The sequence below is a fragment of the Haliaeetus leucocephalus genome, unplaced genomic scaffold, assembly GCF_000737465.1.
Source record: "Haliaeetus leucocephalus isolate CR32 unplaced genomic scaffold, Haliaeetus_leucocephalus-4.0 Scaffold192, whole genome shotgun sequence".
In the NCBI taxonomy this organism is placed as follows: domain Eukaryota; kingdom Metazoa; phylum Chordata; class Aves; order Accipitriformes; family Accipitridae; genus Haliaeetus; species Haliaeetus leucocephalus.
Window position 1 is genome coordinate 520141 of NW_010972628.1, and position 17182 is coordinate 537322.

General features: G+C 38.4%; 1 protein-coding gene across 7 annotated transcripts in view; it reads left to right on the top strand.

Moving 5' to 3' along the window:
• The window catches only part of RNF38 (ring finger protein 38), a 127059-nt gene extending 110211 nt beyond the window's left edge, over positions 1-16848 (top strand). For 4 of the 7 annotated variants that reach the window (XM_010565458.1, XM_010565455.1, XM_010565460.1 and 1 more), the window contains 5 exons: positions 1220-1326; positions 2891-2975; positions 4452-4573; positions 6443-6542; positions 13396-14882. In XM_010565458.1, the coding sequence (XP_010563760.1) occupies positions 1220-1326; positions 2891-2975; positions 4452-4573; positions 6443-6542; positions 13396-13458 (477 nt within the window). In that variant the 3' untranslated portion in view covers positions 13459-14882. Of the gene's footprint in view, positions 1-1219; positions 1327-2890; positions 2976-4451; positions 4574-6442; positions 6543-13395; positions 14883-15900 lie in introns of those variants that run through there. The other 3 variants (XR_774219.1, XR_774218.1, XM_010565457.1) reach the window with 3 other exon arrangements.
• The last annotated feature ends 334 nt before the right edge of the window (positions 16849-17182 follow it).

Here is a 17182-nt window from a genome sequence, read left to right on the forward strand (position 1 = left end):
AGAAAAATACAGTTTAAGTGGAAATTTTTACCACATATGTCTCCGTTTTAGTAGGTAATGCACGGAGTTTTGAAAAATTATAATGAAAATTTAATTGTACAAGGAAAGAGCTCAGCATACAAATGAAAAAAAGTATGACAAAAAAGCCCTGATTTATCCATGGAAAGAACAGATTGAAGCTTTAGGCTTGACTGTCCTTTAAGTGTTGTTCAGCTGCAGAAATTGTACTGATTAAACTCTCCGTGTACATTTGAAAGGCTTCAACCCTTCTTTAACGTAAACATAAATAGACACCACTGCTTAAAAGTGTTTTTTTTAAAAAGACATTTTTTAAAAATCTTCTTTTAAAGACTTTTTTTTTTAAAGGCTTCTTTACTCAACCACTGGGCCTAAAGCCTGAGCTTTTATATTTACAAGAGGGTCCGCAGTTCAAGTCCTGTTTCCCAAACCGGCCTGCACATAGACTAAGCATACAAGAGCTTGCAATGATTTCTGTTGAGTGTTACTACTTTTTCACATGGAATGGTATGATTGTGTTTTATCAATGGGAATCATTTCAAATTGAGGCTGAGGTACTTTTGGATTTGAGCAGAGGCTGGATTTTTTTAATAATGCTTTATTGAAAGTGGATTTCAATATTCAGATTTTATTTCGTGATTAAAAAACCAAAACGTTGAATCACAGACTCACAGACTGGATGAGGTTGGAAGGGAGGTCATCTGGTCCAACCCCCCGTGCTCAAGCAGGGCCACCTAAAGCCGGTTGCCCAGGACCATGTCCAGGCAGCTTTTGAATATCTCCAAGGAGGGAGACTCCACCACCTCTCTGGGCAACCTGTGCCAGTGCTCAGTCACCCTCACAGTAAAGAAGTGTTTCCTGATGTTCAGACGGAGCCTCCTGTGTTTCAGTTTGTGCCCACTGCCTCTGGTCCTGTCACTGGGCACCACTGAAAAGAGCCTGGCTCCGTCTTCTTTGCACCCTCCCATCAGATATTTATGTACATTGATAAGATCCCCCTGAGCCTTCTCTTCTCCAGGCTGAACAGTCCCAGCTCTCTCAGCTTTTCCTCATACATGAGATGCTCCTATCCCATCTTAGTGGCCCTTCGTTGGACTCTCTCCAGTGTGTCCATGTTTTTCTTGTGCTGGGGAGCCCAGAACTGGACACGAGTTCCAGTTCCACAAGTTCCAGTTGAAGCTTATTTTCTTCTTTCTTGCAGCCTTACCCACCTTTTATGCCTCGAAGACTCACAGGGCGCAGCAGATACCGATCACAGCAGCCAATACCACCACACCCTTACCATCCCAGCCTATTACCTTATGTGCTGTAAGTTCAAAGTACATTTGCTTCCATGTAGGCTATTGGGAAGTCACGTGACTTTCAACAAGAGTCTCGGCACTTTTTATGGTTGGACTCTACCAGAGAACAGACATAGTTCAGCTGTCCCAGAGAACAGGAAAACTTCCATTTCTATGTAAAGTTTTCAGCCTATTTTGAATAACGTACACCCTTGAGCAAGGAAAAATATAAGTGAACAATTTTGTCCAATGTAGTTTTGTAGATTTTTCTGAGGCACAGTAGAATTCTTTGTAAAATCTTCAACAAATTTTAAAACTTGATTCTTGGATACTCTTGAAGAAGCATGGTCACACTGTAGGATAAAGTCCTAGGAGTCTTCACTTATGGAATAAATTCATTTGGTTTGGTTCTTAATTACAAAACACAAGGGTGGGAGCTTTCTGTGATGTGTTACTCTTTACTGGCTGAACTGCTAATCTGTTACAGCTATTCAATTTCTGTTCTGCCTCTGATTAGCTGTTTCTGGAAAAGATGTGGGACAATTAACATTTAGAAATTCTCTGCAGTGTGTGATGGTAGACTCTCTGTGGCAGAGTTTGGGTACATGACACGAGATTTATTACTCTTCTGTGTTCTCTTTTGAAATAAGTATGAAATGTGTGGAAAACAAAGATTATTTTCTGGTGGCAAAGGTGACATTGACAAGGAAATAATCACACATTGGCACCAGATCTGTACTTTCTTGCTGTGCAATTTCAAATGTGGCATGAAAATGGCACCAGAAATATGATCTAGTGAAGTTGTTCAGCTTTGCATCTTACAGTCTTAGAGTAATGTCATAGCTTCTTGCCTGTCCATTGAGGACACAATGTGGCACAGTAATTCCTGATGACTTGACTGGGATTTTAGTATATTTTAGTGCTGTGAATTTGTGATTTCTATGTCTGTGCATTAAGTTTTGACCCATAGTACTATCTTGGGGTGGTAAAAACACTTGTTGAATATAAAAACAGAAAAACATCTCTCTTGCCTCCCTGAAGAGATTCTGCTTTAACCAATATCACAGTATGTGACAAAGTGAATTTGTGCTTGCCTTCAGTATGGAAGTTGGTCCAGTAGCATATCCTATTTATCTTTGTTGTGTACTATAGGCTTACAAAAGTTTCACGGCTTTTGTATTGGAGAGCTAAGTGAACTTAGGGTTCCTTTTGTTTGTTGATATTTTATCCACTTAAAGAAATAAAACATATTTGAAAACAGAGCATCAATTCATTGTCAGTTTTAGCTCTCCATAATCTGTGATAATAAAGAGATAAGTTTTTATAATAATGCTGAGCCTCGTTGGAAGTAGCAGTTGAGACATGCATGCAATTAAAAAGGCAACACTCCCTGTATCAAAAAGTGGCAGAATTAGCTTTTTCCTTTGACTATTTCACTTCAAATGTTCATTCTTGACTTCAAACTTAACATTTTTACCAGTTCTGAGAACTTGCTGATTTGAGAGAGATCAATAAGGTAACTTTACCTCTGCCAGACGTTTCTGTGCTTTTCTTCAACATGCTGAACCTTATATTGTTTGCTCTCATGGTAGATCAATGCTGCCAGTGCCACCTGCAGTTGGACCAGCTTTCAGCTTTGAGTTGGATGTGGAAGACGGAGAGGTAGAAAACTATGAGGTTGGTGTGCAAACTGCAACTATCTTTAAAGAACAGAAGTTAGCTCAAGCAACGTAAAATTTTACTACATTTTGCTTTTAATCTTGCTTTTGCCTTTCGAATAAATTTAATGACTGTGAAGGCAGAATCCAGAAACCATCCTTTCAGATTTTTTTGCAATACTGGATATTAGAAGTGCTTAGCTTTATTTTTTGTCTATTGCTCTTTCCCAGAATCCACCCTTCCAGGCTAGTAATCATTAAATTGGTCAGCTTTTATGTTCTACATGCTACTCTTCTCCTTTTGAATTTTAATTGATTTTAAATATCAAACAGAAATGAAGCACTTTCAAAAGAACAGAGTAAGTTACTGGGTTTATATGCTTAACTTCACAGAATAGTGTTAATGTCATAGGATTAATTAATCTAAATGTAATGTTTATAAAACTGTCTTACTGCCTTTTCTTCTTGGTCCTCAGGAGGGTACAGTAATTCACATCTATAGATGTAGAACCCTCTTTAATGTCCTAGATAATTATGGGGCAGTCCTAGCTGTTGTGTCTTTGCTGTTTCTGAGGCTATTGGATTCCATTCAATTTCTTTCCAAACAGTCATCATCAACCCTCTCTTTTGCATCTCTTTGCCTGTGCTCCCCTTAAGAGCTCTGTGTAGTTACACATTTTCAGTTTAACAATGAGTACTTCTGTAATAACTTATCTGCTAGTTCAGAAGAAGCATCATCTTATTTCTGAGAATTTCTGAGAGTTTGACAGTATTAGAAATCTCTTTGTGACCAGTATTGTTTGCAGCCTTCACCAAGTCTTTTAACTTTTCTGTGCCTTCGTTCTCCATCATATTCATAGTGATATTTTTCCTAGGCCCATGTGAAGGAGCGCAAGTTACATACATGACAGAGTGCCAGTTATTTACATGAGAGGCTTTTAGTTGCAATGCTTGGCTTATGGAAAAAGAAAAGAAAATTTAGCAAAAAAAGTGCTTAAAGTTTGATGGTATGTATTTGTTTTCCAGATTGAGGATAAAATGTCCATATTTCAATTCAGCTAGCCCAAGACATGGAGTGGGAATCAGAACCTGTCCCATTAAATTCTTGATTTCTCACAAGACCAGACTCACATATTCTTAGGAAGCAAACTTGTTAATGATTTTTTCTGGTTACCAGCACTGTTAATTTCATAGTGGGGTGAGGGGATCCTTCAGAAGCAAAATACTTACCAAGCTGTGCATGCAGCCACAGGTCCTGGAGGTTTTGAAATTGCAAAGAGAACATCTTACATGATTAGAAAGATGATTGAATTCTGACAGATTTTCCGTGGGTCTTGTGTTGTAGGGAAGAACTAAGGTTCTAAACTTTACTCTATAGAAGGGTGTTTTGTGCTACCAGCTGGGGTAGTGAGATGTAATGTCAGCCTGACCTCTAGTGGAACCAGAGCCTCTCTGAGCAGTGAATTTTTAAATGTCCAGTTTCCATGTTTTGCAGGCACTGCTGAATTTGGCAGAACGCCTAGGAGAAGCCAAACCACGAGGGTTGACAAAGGCAGACATTGAACAGCTTCCATCCTACAGGTTCAATCCAAACAACCACCAGTCAGAACAGACATTGTAAGTACATTGGTCTCTTTCAAAGGTCCATAATTCAAGTGGTGTTCCCCAGGGCTTAGTATTGGGGACAGTTCTGTTTAATATCCTTACTAATGATCTGGACAAGGGGATTGAGTGCACCCTCAGTAAGTTTGCAGATGACACCAAGTTGGGAGGGAGGCTTGATCTGCCCAAGGATAGGAAGGCTTTACAAGAGGGATCTGGACAGGCTGGATCGATGGGCCAAGGCCAATTGTGTGAGGTTCAACAATGCCAAGTGCCAAGTCCTGCACTTGGGTCACAACAACCCATGTAGTGCTACAGGCTTAGGGAAGAGTGGCTGGAAAGCTGCCCAGCAGAAAAAGACCTGGGGGTGCTGGTTGACAGCCAGCTGAATATAAGCCAGCAGTGTGCCCAGGTGGCCAAGAAGACCAATGATCCTGGCTGGTATCAGAAATAGTGTGGCCAGTAGGACTAGGGAAGTGTTTGTGCCCCTGTACTCAGTACTGGTGAGACTGCATCTTGAATTCTGTGTTCAGTTTTGGGCCCCTCACTAGAAGAAAGACTTTGAGGTGCTGGAGCATGTCCAAAGAAGAGCAATGAAGCTGGCGAAGGGTCCAGAGAACAAGTACTATGAAGAGCAGCTGAGGGAACTGGGGTTGTTTAGTCTGGAGAAGAGGAGGCTGAGGGGAGACCTTATCACTCTCTACAACTAACTGAAAGGAGATTGTAGTGAGGTGGGTGCTGGTCTCTTCTGTCAGATAGCTGGAGATAGGACAAGAGGAGATGACCTCAAGTTGCATCAGGGAGGTTTGGATTGGATATTAGGAAAAAGTTCTTTACTGAAAGAGTTGTCAGGCATTGGAACAGGCTGCCCAGGGAAGTGGGGGAGTCACCATCCCTGGAGTATTCAAAAAACGTTTAGACAAGGCACTTCAGGACATGGTTTAGTGGCTATGGTTGATGGTTGGACTCCATGATCTTAAAGGTCTTTTCCAACCTAAATGATTCTATGATTCTAAATTATGTGGCTATATTTTAATTTCTTTAATTTGCAGCCTCAGCTAGGCCAGAAGGGCTTTAAAAGCAGTCATGTCAGTAAACAGTTTAATTTTCTTTTTTTTCTTGGATTGCTTTCCAGATCAAAAACTATTTATCCTTACTTTAAAACCTCTATCTAGTCTCACATCATTTCACTATGTTTCAATTTAGTTCCTCAGCATTTAAAAAATTAAAATGAAAGAAAGGTGTTCTAGGTTTTGTTCAGTCAGCGTACTAGATATTAAAGTGACATTGTCAAGTTTTAATTTAGCCTATGTTAAAATAGTTTCAAGCGTTGAAGTTTCAAGTGCTTCTGATAGAGCTTGGTCAGTGGTTTAAGAGTGCATCTTCCTATTTTTAAAACCCATTAACTTACTGTGTTTGAAAGATCTGCACAACCAAGTAGAAAGGGCAGTATAGATATGAAGGTAGTTAAAGTGACTTAGTACCAAATGCTGTCTAATGTTTGAACTTCAGTGTATGGATTTTCCCCTGAGATTCCAGTTTCAGTGATCCTCAGTGTGACTTACCAGTATCAGTAGGGTGTGAACTTATAGATCATGATCTCCATTGTTTTTAATTTTGATTAAACTTCTGTTGTATTGGTTGGGTCTATGAACTCCTGTGAGCAGGAGCAATTGCTTTGTGATTTGAAAGCACAGAATTGTTTTTGTCATTTTCTGTTTACATTATCACACGACACACCTTCAACCACAGATATAGATAACTGTAGCTACCCAAGGAGTAAAAGAGCTACCACGTTGCAGTCGTACCTGTAAGGTTTTGTATGGAATATGTATTTGTTGTTCTTACATAGCAGATACATTTGAACTTCGTTGTCTTTTTTAGGTGTGTGGTGTGCATGTGTGATTTTGAGTCAAGGCAGCTACTTAGAGTCTTGCCCTGTAACCACGAGTTCCATGCCAAGTGTGTCGACAAATGGCTGAAGGTAAAAAAACAAACCAAAAAAAACCTTCCTATCTTATAGGGAATTAGTTATGTAGTTTGGGGGGAGAGGGAAGGAGTATTTTGCTGTTCTTCATTTTATCTTGTTTCATGTTTCTGATGTTTAGACTAGAAATCCCAACAGAGTGGAAGCACTGCCTACTTAGAATATTTTTCTAGTAATTGATGAAGGATGTTTCTTTGGTGCAAGGAAAAGTGAATATGAAGAGAATTATTTCCATTGACAGATCTTACTGTGTTTTCCATTTGCATAAAACAATGGCTGTGAATTCAAGTAAAATGTGAAATTAAAGAAGACTTGAAAACAAAATGTAACTTAATAATATAGGAAGTATGAATTAGAGTTTCTCTGATGATGGTGGCTTTAACTATTACATATCCTGCATAGCAAGCATGAGTACTAATATCTTCCTCCCCCACTTTGCTATTAACGTTAGGTTCTGGGGCAAATAAAATGTATAATGTGTGTATGTATATGTGTATGCATATATACGTTTACATAGAAATGTAATAGATACAAATAGAAATCATAGTTTTACAGAATCATGATATACCCTTCCAAGAGAATCTGAGCAGAAAAGAAAGTGTCTAGAATCAGGGCAGCCCAGTAAGAGGACAGAGAAAATAGTACAGAAGGTGTGAAGAACAGGAATACAAATAAGTAGATGGTGATACACAGACATCTCTACAAGCTGCATTAGCCAGATCTACTGCCGACACAGTACTGATCCCCATCTTGCCTCACCTTTTTTTGGCATTTTATTCTATTCAGTTTTAATACACTCTGAGTGTAGCCTGTTGTGTAGAACATTGGAACAAACTGCCGTGATCCTGAATACAGGATACGCTGCCTAGAGAATTACAGGTGGTGTCTGTTGTTTTGGAAAAAGAAATTAAACCCCCTTGCCTTTATGGCTTCATAAAAGCAAGAAAATGCCTATCTTAGGCATACACTAAAATATTCAGGGCAGAGAATGAAGAAATCAAGTTAATATTGACAGCATTCTTTTGGCTAACACAATGTCAAGAATAATGAGAAGGATTTTAAAAACTGGGATATGAAATTGCTCTTGGGCTACAATACCCACAGTAGTCTAAGGCTTCTGCAAAATCTAAGGCCAGTGTAAATGTTTCCACAGCGATGCTCATAACTTTCAGTAGAACTGATGTCCTTCAGTATCTGAATCCACATACATGAGGATCAGCAAGAGGAATGTAAACAACTAGTTGTTTTATTGTCGGATTAAAAAGCCACATACACACAGACACCCCACATAATATTATCAATATATGTATGCTAGATGTATGCTGTTTTATTCAGTAACTGCAAATTAAGACTAGACTATATATATTCAAGTGGCATTCTTCAATGTCCCCCTACTCTGCTTCAGGAGAGTTCACACTAGATTTGTCAAGTCTTTCCACTGCATGAAACTTCGTAAGTCATTTGTGGCGTGGACAGAGTATCCAGGGGTAGTATTCACTCCTTTTTATGAAAAAAGAACTAAGATCATTTGACACAGCCTGTGAAACAGTGGATGCTATAGTTCTATATAGGTTAAATTGATTACATGGATTTTAAAAGATGGCTCTTTCCAGGCTACTAATGCAAAAAAATATACCTCTGATTCATAGAGCCCCTGATCTGCAGATTGCTGGAAGTTAGAAGAACATGTTAGAGAAGTGTCATGCATGCTTGTTCTGTTCTTAAGCTCTTTCTTACCTGACATTGGTCTCAAGAGTCAGACAATTAATGAATTAATGAATTAAGCTTTTTGGGGACTCAGTGTGGCAGTTCTACAGTTAGATTTAGTACTTTCAACTGGTAATGAACTGGCAGTCAAATTCAGAACAGCAAAGTGAAAAAAGCAGATTTAGTTTAGTCTTTATTTTCATAATTTTGGATGTACTGTAGTAGTGGTGAAACAGCTTTTTCTGTTGTTCCTGTCCCAGCTTAGAAACTATGTATTTTCTGACAGGTCTTCAAGTGTGGTATTTTCTAGAGGTTGTCTTATCATAGAAGAACTCTTAGGAGCGTAAGTGTGTCGGCTAGGTGGGGGAATGAGGTGAAAGATACGCAATCTAAACCTAAAGGGGGTGCAGTTATACCCACGTAAAACTGCTGGTACTGACATCATGTGTTCCAGAGCTGGATGCAAAATGAGCTAGACAAGGTTAAATCATCGTAGTGTAGGATTCTTAAGGCAATCTATTCATACCATGTGGGTTTAGTTACACTGGTACAAAGGTGGTGTATGGAAATAAAGATTATTTTGCTTTGCAAACTGTAACAAATTACCTGTAACACCAGCCTACTTTAGTTACAGCCTCTGTCTAAACTTGGTTACAGTTAGGCAGCAAACATCTGGAAGTAAGGATAACTGGAAGATATTTTGTTCTATAGTTTTGCTTCTGTCCATTCCTCTATGTATTTGACAACTTCTTTTATATGTTGATATCATAGTTATGTCCACATCCACTTAATTCACATCATCTAGCCAACATTGTGTTAAGAAATTCTGCAAGCGACGGTAAAAATTGTAGCTTTCAGTACTTGTAAATTTTTTCCATAAGGTAAAAAAAGAAAGTGTCCTGGTTTCGGCTGGGAAAGAGTTAACTTTCTTCTTAGTAGCTGGTACAGTGCTTTGTTTTGTGAGAATCATGTTGCTAACACACTGATGTTTTAGTTGTTGCTAAGTAGCGCTTATCCTAAGTTAAGGATTTTTCAGTTTCCAATGCTCTGCCAGCAAGCAGGTGCACAAGAAGCTGGGAGGGAACACAGCCAGGACAGCTGACCCAAACTAGCCAAAGGGATATTCCATAGCATAGAACATCGTGCTTGGTATATAAACTGGGAGGAGTTGGCCAGGAGCTGGGATCGCTGTTCAGGCATTGGTCAGCAGGTGGTGAGCAATTGCATTGTGCATCACTTGTCTTTTCTTGGGGTTTTTTGGGGGGGAGGGGTTGGGTTTTGTTTTGTTTTGTTTTATTTTATTACATTCCTTTTCATTACAATTATTATTGGTTTTTATTATTGTTAGTATTACATTTTATTTTACTTCAGTTATTAAATCATTCTTATCTCAACCTACAAGGTTTACTTCTCTTTTTCCACTTCTCCCTATCCCACTGGGAGCTGAGGGAATGAGCGGGTCACTGCATGGTGCCTAGTTGCTGGCTGGGCTTAAACCACAACAAAGAGTTACCAGTTTGTCCTTATGTTTTAGTGATTTAATCTTCTCACTTTGAAGAAAGTATTTGCTATCTAGGAACATTTCTAGAACTACTTCTAGAACTATGGAGTGACATTGATTCTTTTAAGTTTCACCATGTTATTAGTGAAAGATTTAAATAAGAGGTTAGTGATCCAATCTGATTATTTTAAAAAAAGAAAAATCCTTATTCCACTGCCTGTTGCTGATGATGGAGCAAAAATAAGGTAGCTGAGAAAGTTCTGTGGCTTGTCTATACATGGAAGGTTTGATCTGCCCTGCTGCAATAATGCTAGGTACAGTACCACCTTTTTAGGTATTGTGAGCAAGTGAGAGGAAATGTTCTTTTACAGTGCCTTAGGTTGCCCACTGTCATTGTTTCAGCCCAACCAGCCACAAATCACCACTACACTGCTTGCTCACTCCTCCCCACAGCTGGTGGGATGGGGAGGAAAAAAATATAAAGAAAAGATCATAGATCAAGACAAGGACAGTGAGGGATCACTCACCACTTATGGTCATGAGCAACACAGACTCGACTTGGGGGAAAAAATCAATTTAATTTGTTACCAATCAAATTGGAGTACGATAGTTGGAAATAAAAACAAATCTTAAAACACCTTCCCCGCCTCCTCCCTCCTTCCCAGGCTCAAGTCCACTCCCAATTTTTTCTCCCTCCTCCCCACAGCAGCAGAGGGGGATGGGGAATGGGGGTTGTGGTCAGTTTGTCAGACATTGTCTCTGCTGCTCCTTCCTCCTCAGGGTGAGGACTCTTCTCCCTGCTCCAGCACGGGGTCCCTCCCAGTCCTCCATGAACTTCTCCAGCATAAGTCCTTCCCAGGGGCTGCAGTCCTTCACAAACTACTCCAGCGTTCCAGGGTCCTTTTCTGTGGGCTGCAGTCATTCAGGCACAGGCTGCTCCAGTGTGGGTTTTCCCATGGAGTCACAGCCATCTTTGGAGACAAGGGATCCTCCACGGGCTGCAGGTGGGCATCTGTTCCACCATTCACCTCCATGGGCTGCAAGGGAACAGCCTGCTGTCTCACCACGGGCTGCAGGGGCATCACCTCCTCCAGCACACCTCTTCCCCATCCTTCTTCACTGACCTTGCTGTCTGCAGAGGGGTTTCTTTCATGTCCCACTCCCCTCTCTGCTGCAGGTTCCCCTTCTTAAATATATTATCCCAGAGACACTACCACCGTCGCTGATGGGCTTGGCCTTGGCCAGAGACGGATCTGACTTCGAGCTGGGGAAGCTTCTGGCAGCTTCTCGCAGGAGCCACCCCTGCAGCCCCCACCACCACTACCAAAACCCTGCCACACAAACCCAAAACATCCACTTTAATTTATACTTCCCTGGTTAAGCAAGGTTAAAGATTTGTGAGAGAAGATGTAATACAGGGGAGGAAACATAATTAGCAAGAGGGAGATTATCCTTTTGCCTTTCATAGTATTGTCAACTGTCATATTTCACAGTATTTGGTTATTTCTTAATATCCTAAGTCCTTTAGTCAAATATGAATACACAAGAAATCTCTTGTTTTTTAAAGTAAGAGTTAGTCATCATTCCAAAAGACAGCTTGAAAACATGACCTGTCTTCACCCTGACGGTTTAGAACCAGATAACAAGGACAACTTGCCTTTATATTTAATCTTCTGTTAGGAAATGCTGTATTATATATGAGAAAAGACAAACTATAACTATAGTTTAACTTGGGTTTGATGGACTAACACCAAAGTAGTGCAATGCTATTTAGAGGATTCTAGTAGCCCTACAGATTTGTTATTCTACTTGCAGTTCACTTTAGCTATAAATTTCTATAAAATATAAAAAAATAAATCAGTTCATTGTGCAGCTCGCTCTCACTTACAGCACAAAAAGTAAGTTTGCCTGAAAGAGTGGCTAGTTAGAAGGTCAATATTACAATATTATGTCCATCTTACTCCTCTTTTTGCACCAGAGAGTCATGTTAAAAGCCAGGAATGGGGAATGAATTTCATGAAAGGCACAAGAGTGCAACTAAATTTAAAACAGATGTTCATGCAGGATCTTGAAAAGTGACTTAAAAAGCAGTGCTGCAGTGTCTATGAGTATTCATTTTATCCTGGCACAGTGGATTTATTTCTGCAATTCCTACCAGGAAATTACTCCCACCGAATGCTCTGTTTCATGCTACAAATGGTAGATACTTCATTATTTATCTAAGCAAATACCTCCTGATTCATTAATCCATTGAATTTTGAAGAACATGCCTTTTTATTTTAAAAATTGTATTAGCTGAATTATATCTAGAATAAAGCAAATACAAAGTAGTGACCAAGTAATGGCATTGTCCTTAAGTAATTTCAAAACTGCTAGTGAAAGAACAAGAAATAAATTTTGAATTGATTCTCCAATCTATGCTTTACAAAAACTATGAAGCAATAACTATGATAAAAACTATAAAACAGTAATAACAACAGTAGTAATTGACAGAAAACATATACCCTCATGTTAACTTGCATTACTAAATTAAGTTTTTCAGTAATAGCATGTTACTTTCATTGGCATTTATTGTTTGGATTTGAAATTTGCGGCAATGATTTCTGAACTCTGGCCTGCAGAGCCTCATTTCTTGATGCTCTCACTTGTATTTTCATTGAAAAATTTGGCTACCTTAGAAAAACTTGGAGTCGACAGTGGTTGGTCCTGCAATTCTGGGAACCATGAAATACAGAAATTGGGGCAGGGAAGAGTTCTCCCCAGTCCACCCTTTGCAAAGGAGATATTTTAGCATAGATGTTACAGGGTTGTTTTGGGCTTTTTCTCAACATTTACTGCAATGAAATTAGCTTTTATTTGAAAAGGAGAATGAGAAGGCAGAAATACTTTCCCAGTAGCTTTAAGGAATATTACTTCTCATCTGTCTTACCATTTTAAGGAAGCTATAAAAGTAAAAGGGTCACAGGATGTATTTTCAGTGAGTGCTTTACTGAAGGGCTAAATTTAGACCTGGTTGTGTATGTTACTTGAATACCTGTTTTGTCAGGTCATCTCTCTCTCTTTCCCCCCTGCCCCCTTTCTCTTTACTTAAAAGCGTTTCCCTCTTTCACTGGTCTGCTTTCAGCTTTGACCAAGTCTATATGATGGGTTTCTGTGAGAATAACTGAATAAACAGTGTATTAAGAGATGTGATTCCTGGTCAGTAGAGCTTGTGACAACATAACACCCTCATATAAGATGTTTATTTGTAGCCCAAGGTTACTAGTCTGGTTTTGGTGGGTTTCTCTGCAGCATACAGTACAGCTTCTTAGTTGCATCCATTTGATTGCAATATACTATAACCATGAGTCTGCATTGATAAAAGCACCATCACTTAGATAAAGCCTAGTTTGCTGTTTCGCTTTATCTGTAAAGATAAAAGGCACAATTTTTTTTTTGTAAACACAATTTTGAATTGGCAAGCCTATCATACCATTCATAACAAAACAAACTAAAAAAAAGGCATAAGCACACTTTGTCTTCTTTTATTTTAAGTACTCTTAAATTGCTTTTCAATACTCACAGGTGTCAGTGTCATATACACATTACCTTAACAGTGTATTTGTCAGTACAGTAAACCGTGTTTTGTTTCTGGTTTTACAGGCAAATCGTACCTGCCCAATTTGTAGAGCTGATGCTTCGGAAGTGCATCGTGATTCAGAATGACCAGTCTAAAAGCACAAATCTGGTTTGGGTGTTCCTGGTCACATGTATATATGAACTATCTATTGAACTTACCCATGTGGCTTCCAGCCTACCCTTTACACAAAAGGGTCAATGGACCTTACTTTGCACTGTGTGACTTAATCAATTATAAAGCTTATAACTAGTCTTCACAGTTACGGGATTGTTATACTAACAGTGTGATTGGAACTCCAAAGATTTTTTTTTTTTTTTTTTTTTTTTTTTTTAGCTTAATTTTGTGTGTGCACTAACATTCCCTGGTTTTTGTGTGATCATTCCGAGTGTTGCTGCGAGATTATTGTGGATGTGATCTTTTAGCATGTGCTTTTATATAAAAGAAAAAGGAAAAAAAAAAGTGGTAGCTCCAAACAATATAGCAATCTACCTTATATAGAGCCTTCAGATACTGTGAGTGGAAATGAATGGTGTAAATGTGTGTTTGCTTGTGAGAGGATGTGTGACGTGTGCTTGTGACTGAGTGAGTGTGCATGTGTGTTTGAGAACCTATATACCAGCATGTACCAAGAACGTATGTGTGTAGTAATAATTATGCTGCAATGTATAATCTTGTGTGTTATTTAAACAGTACTAGTACTGTACACTGGTTCCTTTCCTTGTGTTTGCAGTTGCACACTGAATGCGATGGGTGCAGCAATTACAGACATTTAGTATTTCCTCCCCCATGTACTTGCAGGTATAAAGACCTTTCTACCTACTATTCAAACAGCTGTTATGCTTCCCCTTCATTGGAGGCTTTAAATGTGTACCACTAAAGAGTGCATTGATTGTTCATACATGAGTAACCTTGGGGTTTTTAGCATATGTTACAAAGTCTGGATTTTTAAATGGCTGATTTACAAGTTATTTTATCAATGTAAAGTTGCAATATCACAGAAATCATTTAGCAATATTAACACTTTCAGTTGCTAATATGAGTATCAATGCTTTTCTGTTCTGCTTTTAAATTTTTCTAGCTGGATTTGCCAGTTACATGCTTCTTCCATGAAAGGAAGTAGAAAGGACACTGAGGGTGTTGTGCAAGAGCTCTTCACTTTTGGCCATTGTACTTGCTAAGGACATAATCTTTTAGCTTATAAACATTGGCTTTAATCACATACATTCTTTGTTATTTACAAGGGAGTTTGTATACAATTAAAATAACTTGTAAAAGGTTACAATTTTATTCCTGCAACTTCATGAATAAAATAAAATTTTTAGCATTTTCTCAGAGAAGTAGAACTTCTGATTTTTTTCATTCTATCACAAGAAAAGGTGGGTTTTGGTCACTAACTGCAGAATTCAGTTGCCCTGATGCTGCTTCTTGCCCTTCCTTATTTCACGATGAGTGTAATACAAAGAAGGAACTTCCTTGGGTTTTGCAATCGAGTTTGCAGAGCTCCACTATAGGAGAACAGTGCTGCGAAATAGGAAGTGGTAACCTCTATTCAAGTGCTCTGAATAATGTTTTATTTGGGCCATTAAAAAAAAAAAGCTTCATTTATAACATTCAGACTGTTAACATCTTTGATATGTTCTAGCAAAACATTTAGGTCTGCATATACCATAGTTATTCAAAGGATGCACTTTTTGCAACAAAATTATTCTCCTAATTTCAGTGTCATTACTTTGGTTGCAGCAGCACAGGTGGCACAGTTAGCAATATTGCTGCAACTTGCTGCCAGTCTCAGCTTTAAGTTTATTCTTTATAATTTCTGATGCTTTTGTATGCTGCTATGCTCTAGTATCAGTTATAATTTCAAACAGCGTTAGATGTTCTCCAGGCTGATTTCCCTCTGAAGATTCTACACATCAGTCACAGCTCTTGGTGCAGATAAAATAAAAGCACAGTTTTGCCCTATTTCAGATGGTCTTCCCTCTGTTTAGTTATGCAGGTAGTTCTCAAAAACGGTGAGTCTTTCCATACCTATTGATACTTAAGAACACTAAATAACTAAAAATGCTGGTACATCAACTTCAAAATACTAGAATTTCTTCTCTCTTCCAGTGTAGTTAGAGAATAGGCTTCTCACAATAACACCTAGCAGGCTAAATTACGTGTAATAAAATTTATTTTTTTAACAAATAAAATCATGTGTTTAAAAAGCATATGCCACGTCTCGCAAACCTTAGGCTCTTTTATGTAACTGCAAAAGAAAAAATCCTGTGTGTACAGATTTGAACATAACACTACTCTGCTCAGTATTCAGCTCAAAGCATGTAAAGAGGGTACTTTTTCTAAACTAGATGCAATGAACAAAACACATCCTTCTGGAGCCAAGGGAAAGTAGTCCTCTTTCTAAAATTGGGGAAATCTTGATGTGTAATGTCCCTTTCTCCCTAGTAAAATTCTGAAGCAGTGGGAGATCTAGGAGATGGAGGGTCTAAGTTGGTAAAATCCTGAAATTAATTGTTGCACTCTTACAGCTCATCTCTTCTGGAATGGTTCTTTCGTTTGCATGGGATTCTTGCAAATACATGTGGACTCTTGCTTCCTGTGGTTAGTGTGTATAAACAGCACACTTGCATATGTTCTGAATCAGCTCAGACAAGCGACAACTCTGTTGTGGCTGTCAAGGGAGCGGGATTCATGTTCAGCTGTTAACTGCCATGTGTTATGCACATTTGTATGTAATTTCACAGCCTGCTATGGTGCCTGGCAGCACCTGAATTTAGCAAGACTTTTTTTATGTTGATTGCCTTTCTGCCATCACCTGGCTCCTTCTTCTCCAAAAAAAAAAAACAACCAAACCTGTAGTATGTTTGCTTTATCATATTGGCACTGCTGTGTTTTTGCATAAACTGTCAATTTAATTTGACATTTCAGTGGATATGAAGGCCTACAGATAATTCCAATGTCTCATTTTGTGGCTCGCTTTACAAAAAAAGCCTTTTGTTGTATGCCATTTTGTGCAGCTTTTGAATGTGATTTCACAGTTGTTAATCCATTGTGTAATACGTGGGATGAGATTTACCAACGTTTCTAATTTTAATTGTAGAAAACACATTTTTGACTGAGTTATCTTTGGGCCTTTGTAAAAGCTGTGGTTTTTTTCTTTGGTACATTGTTACCTCATTTTGCTACTTGTGTTTCAGATTTGCTAATGATTATGAAAGCTTATGGGTTTTGTTGGAGTCATATTTTGTCAAGTGTTTTCTTTAAATCATATGCTATTGTATCATTTAACATGTAGTTTTAAATGTATTGTATCTGTAACCAAATCATTTGAAGGCTTGATAAATTTTTAACAAAATTTGTACATTTTTTATGAGAGTTACTAGTAATGCTTTACTAGGTAGTGCAATGAATTTTTATTTTTAATCCCTGTGCCCAATTTTGGAGTTGAGAGAGTTGTTCGGTAATAAATGTATGATGTACACTTACACAATTTGTCCTGTTCTTTCTTTTAGAAAGAGGTGCATTGTTTCCTTTCATTACTCTGCATATTTCTGTGCATGATCGTGCAACTCTAGATATTGGCAACAGATGCTAGTGTTGTATGGGGAAGTTTTGCCACCTTAATTGTAGTGCATGACAGACTTTTTTTAATCTATGTTGAGAGATCGTAAGAAAATTATATGAAATGTGTCATATTTTTGAAAGTGTAAAACAACTGTAATTCATAGAACTCAAAGCCTAAAAGATCAGCTTTCTAAAGATGTTACTTAGTCAAAAGAAAATACGCAGGGATGGAGGTGCTCCTTAGAC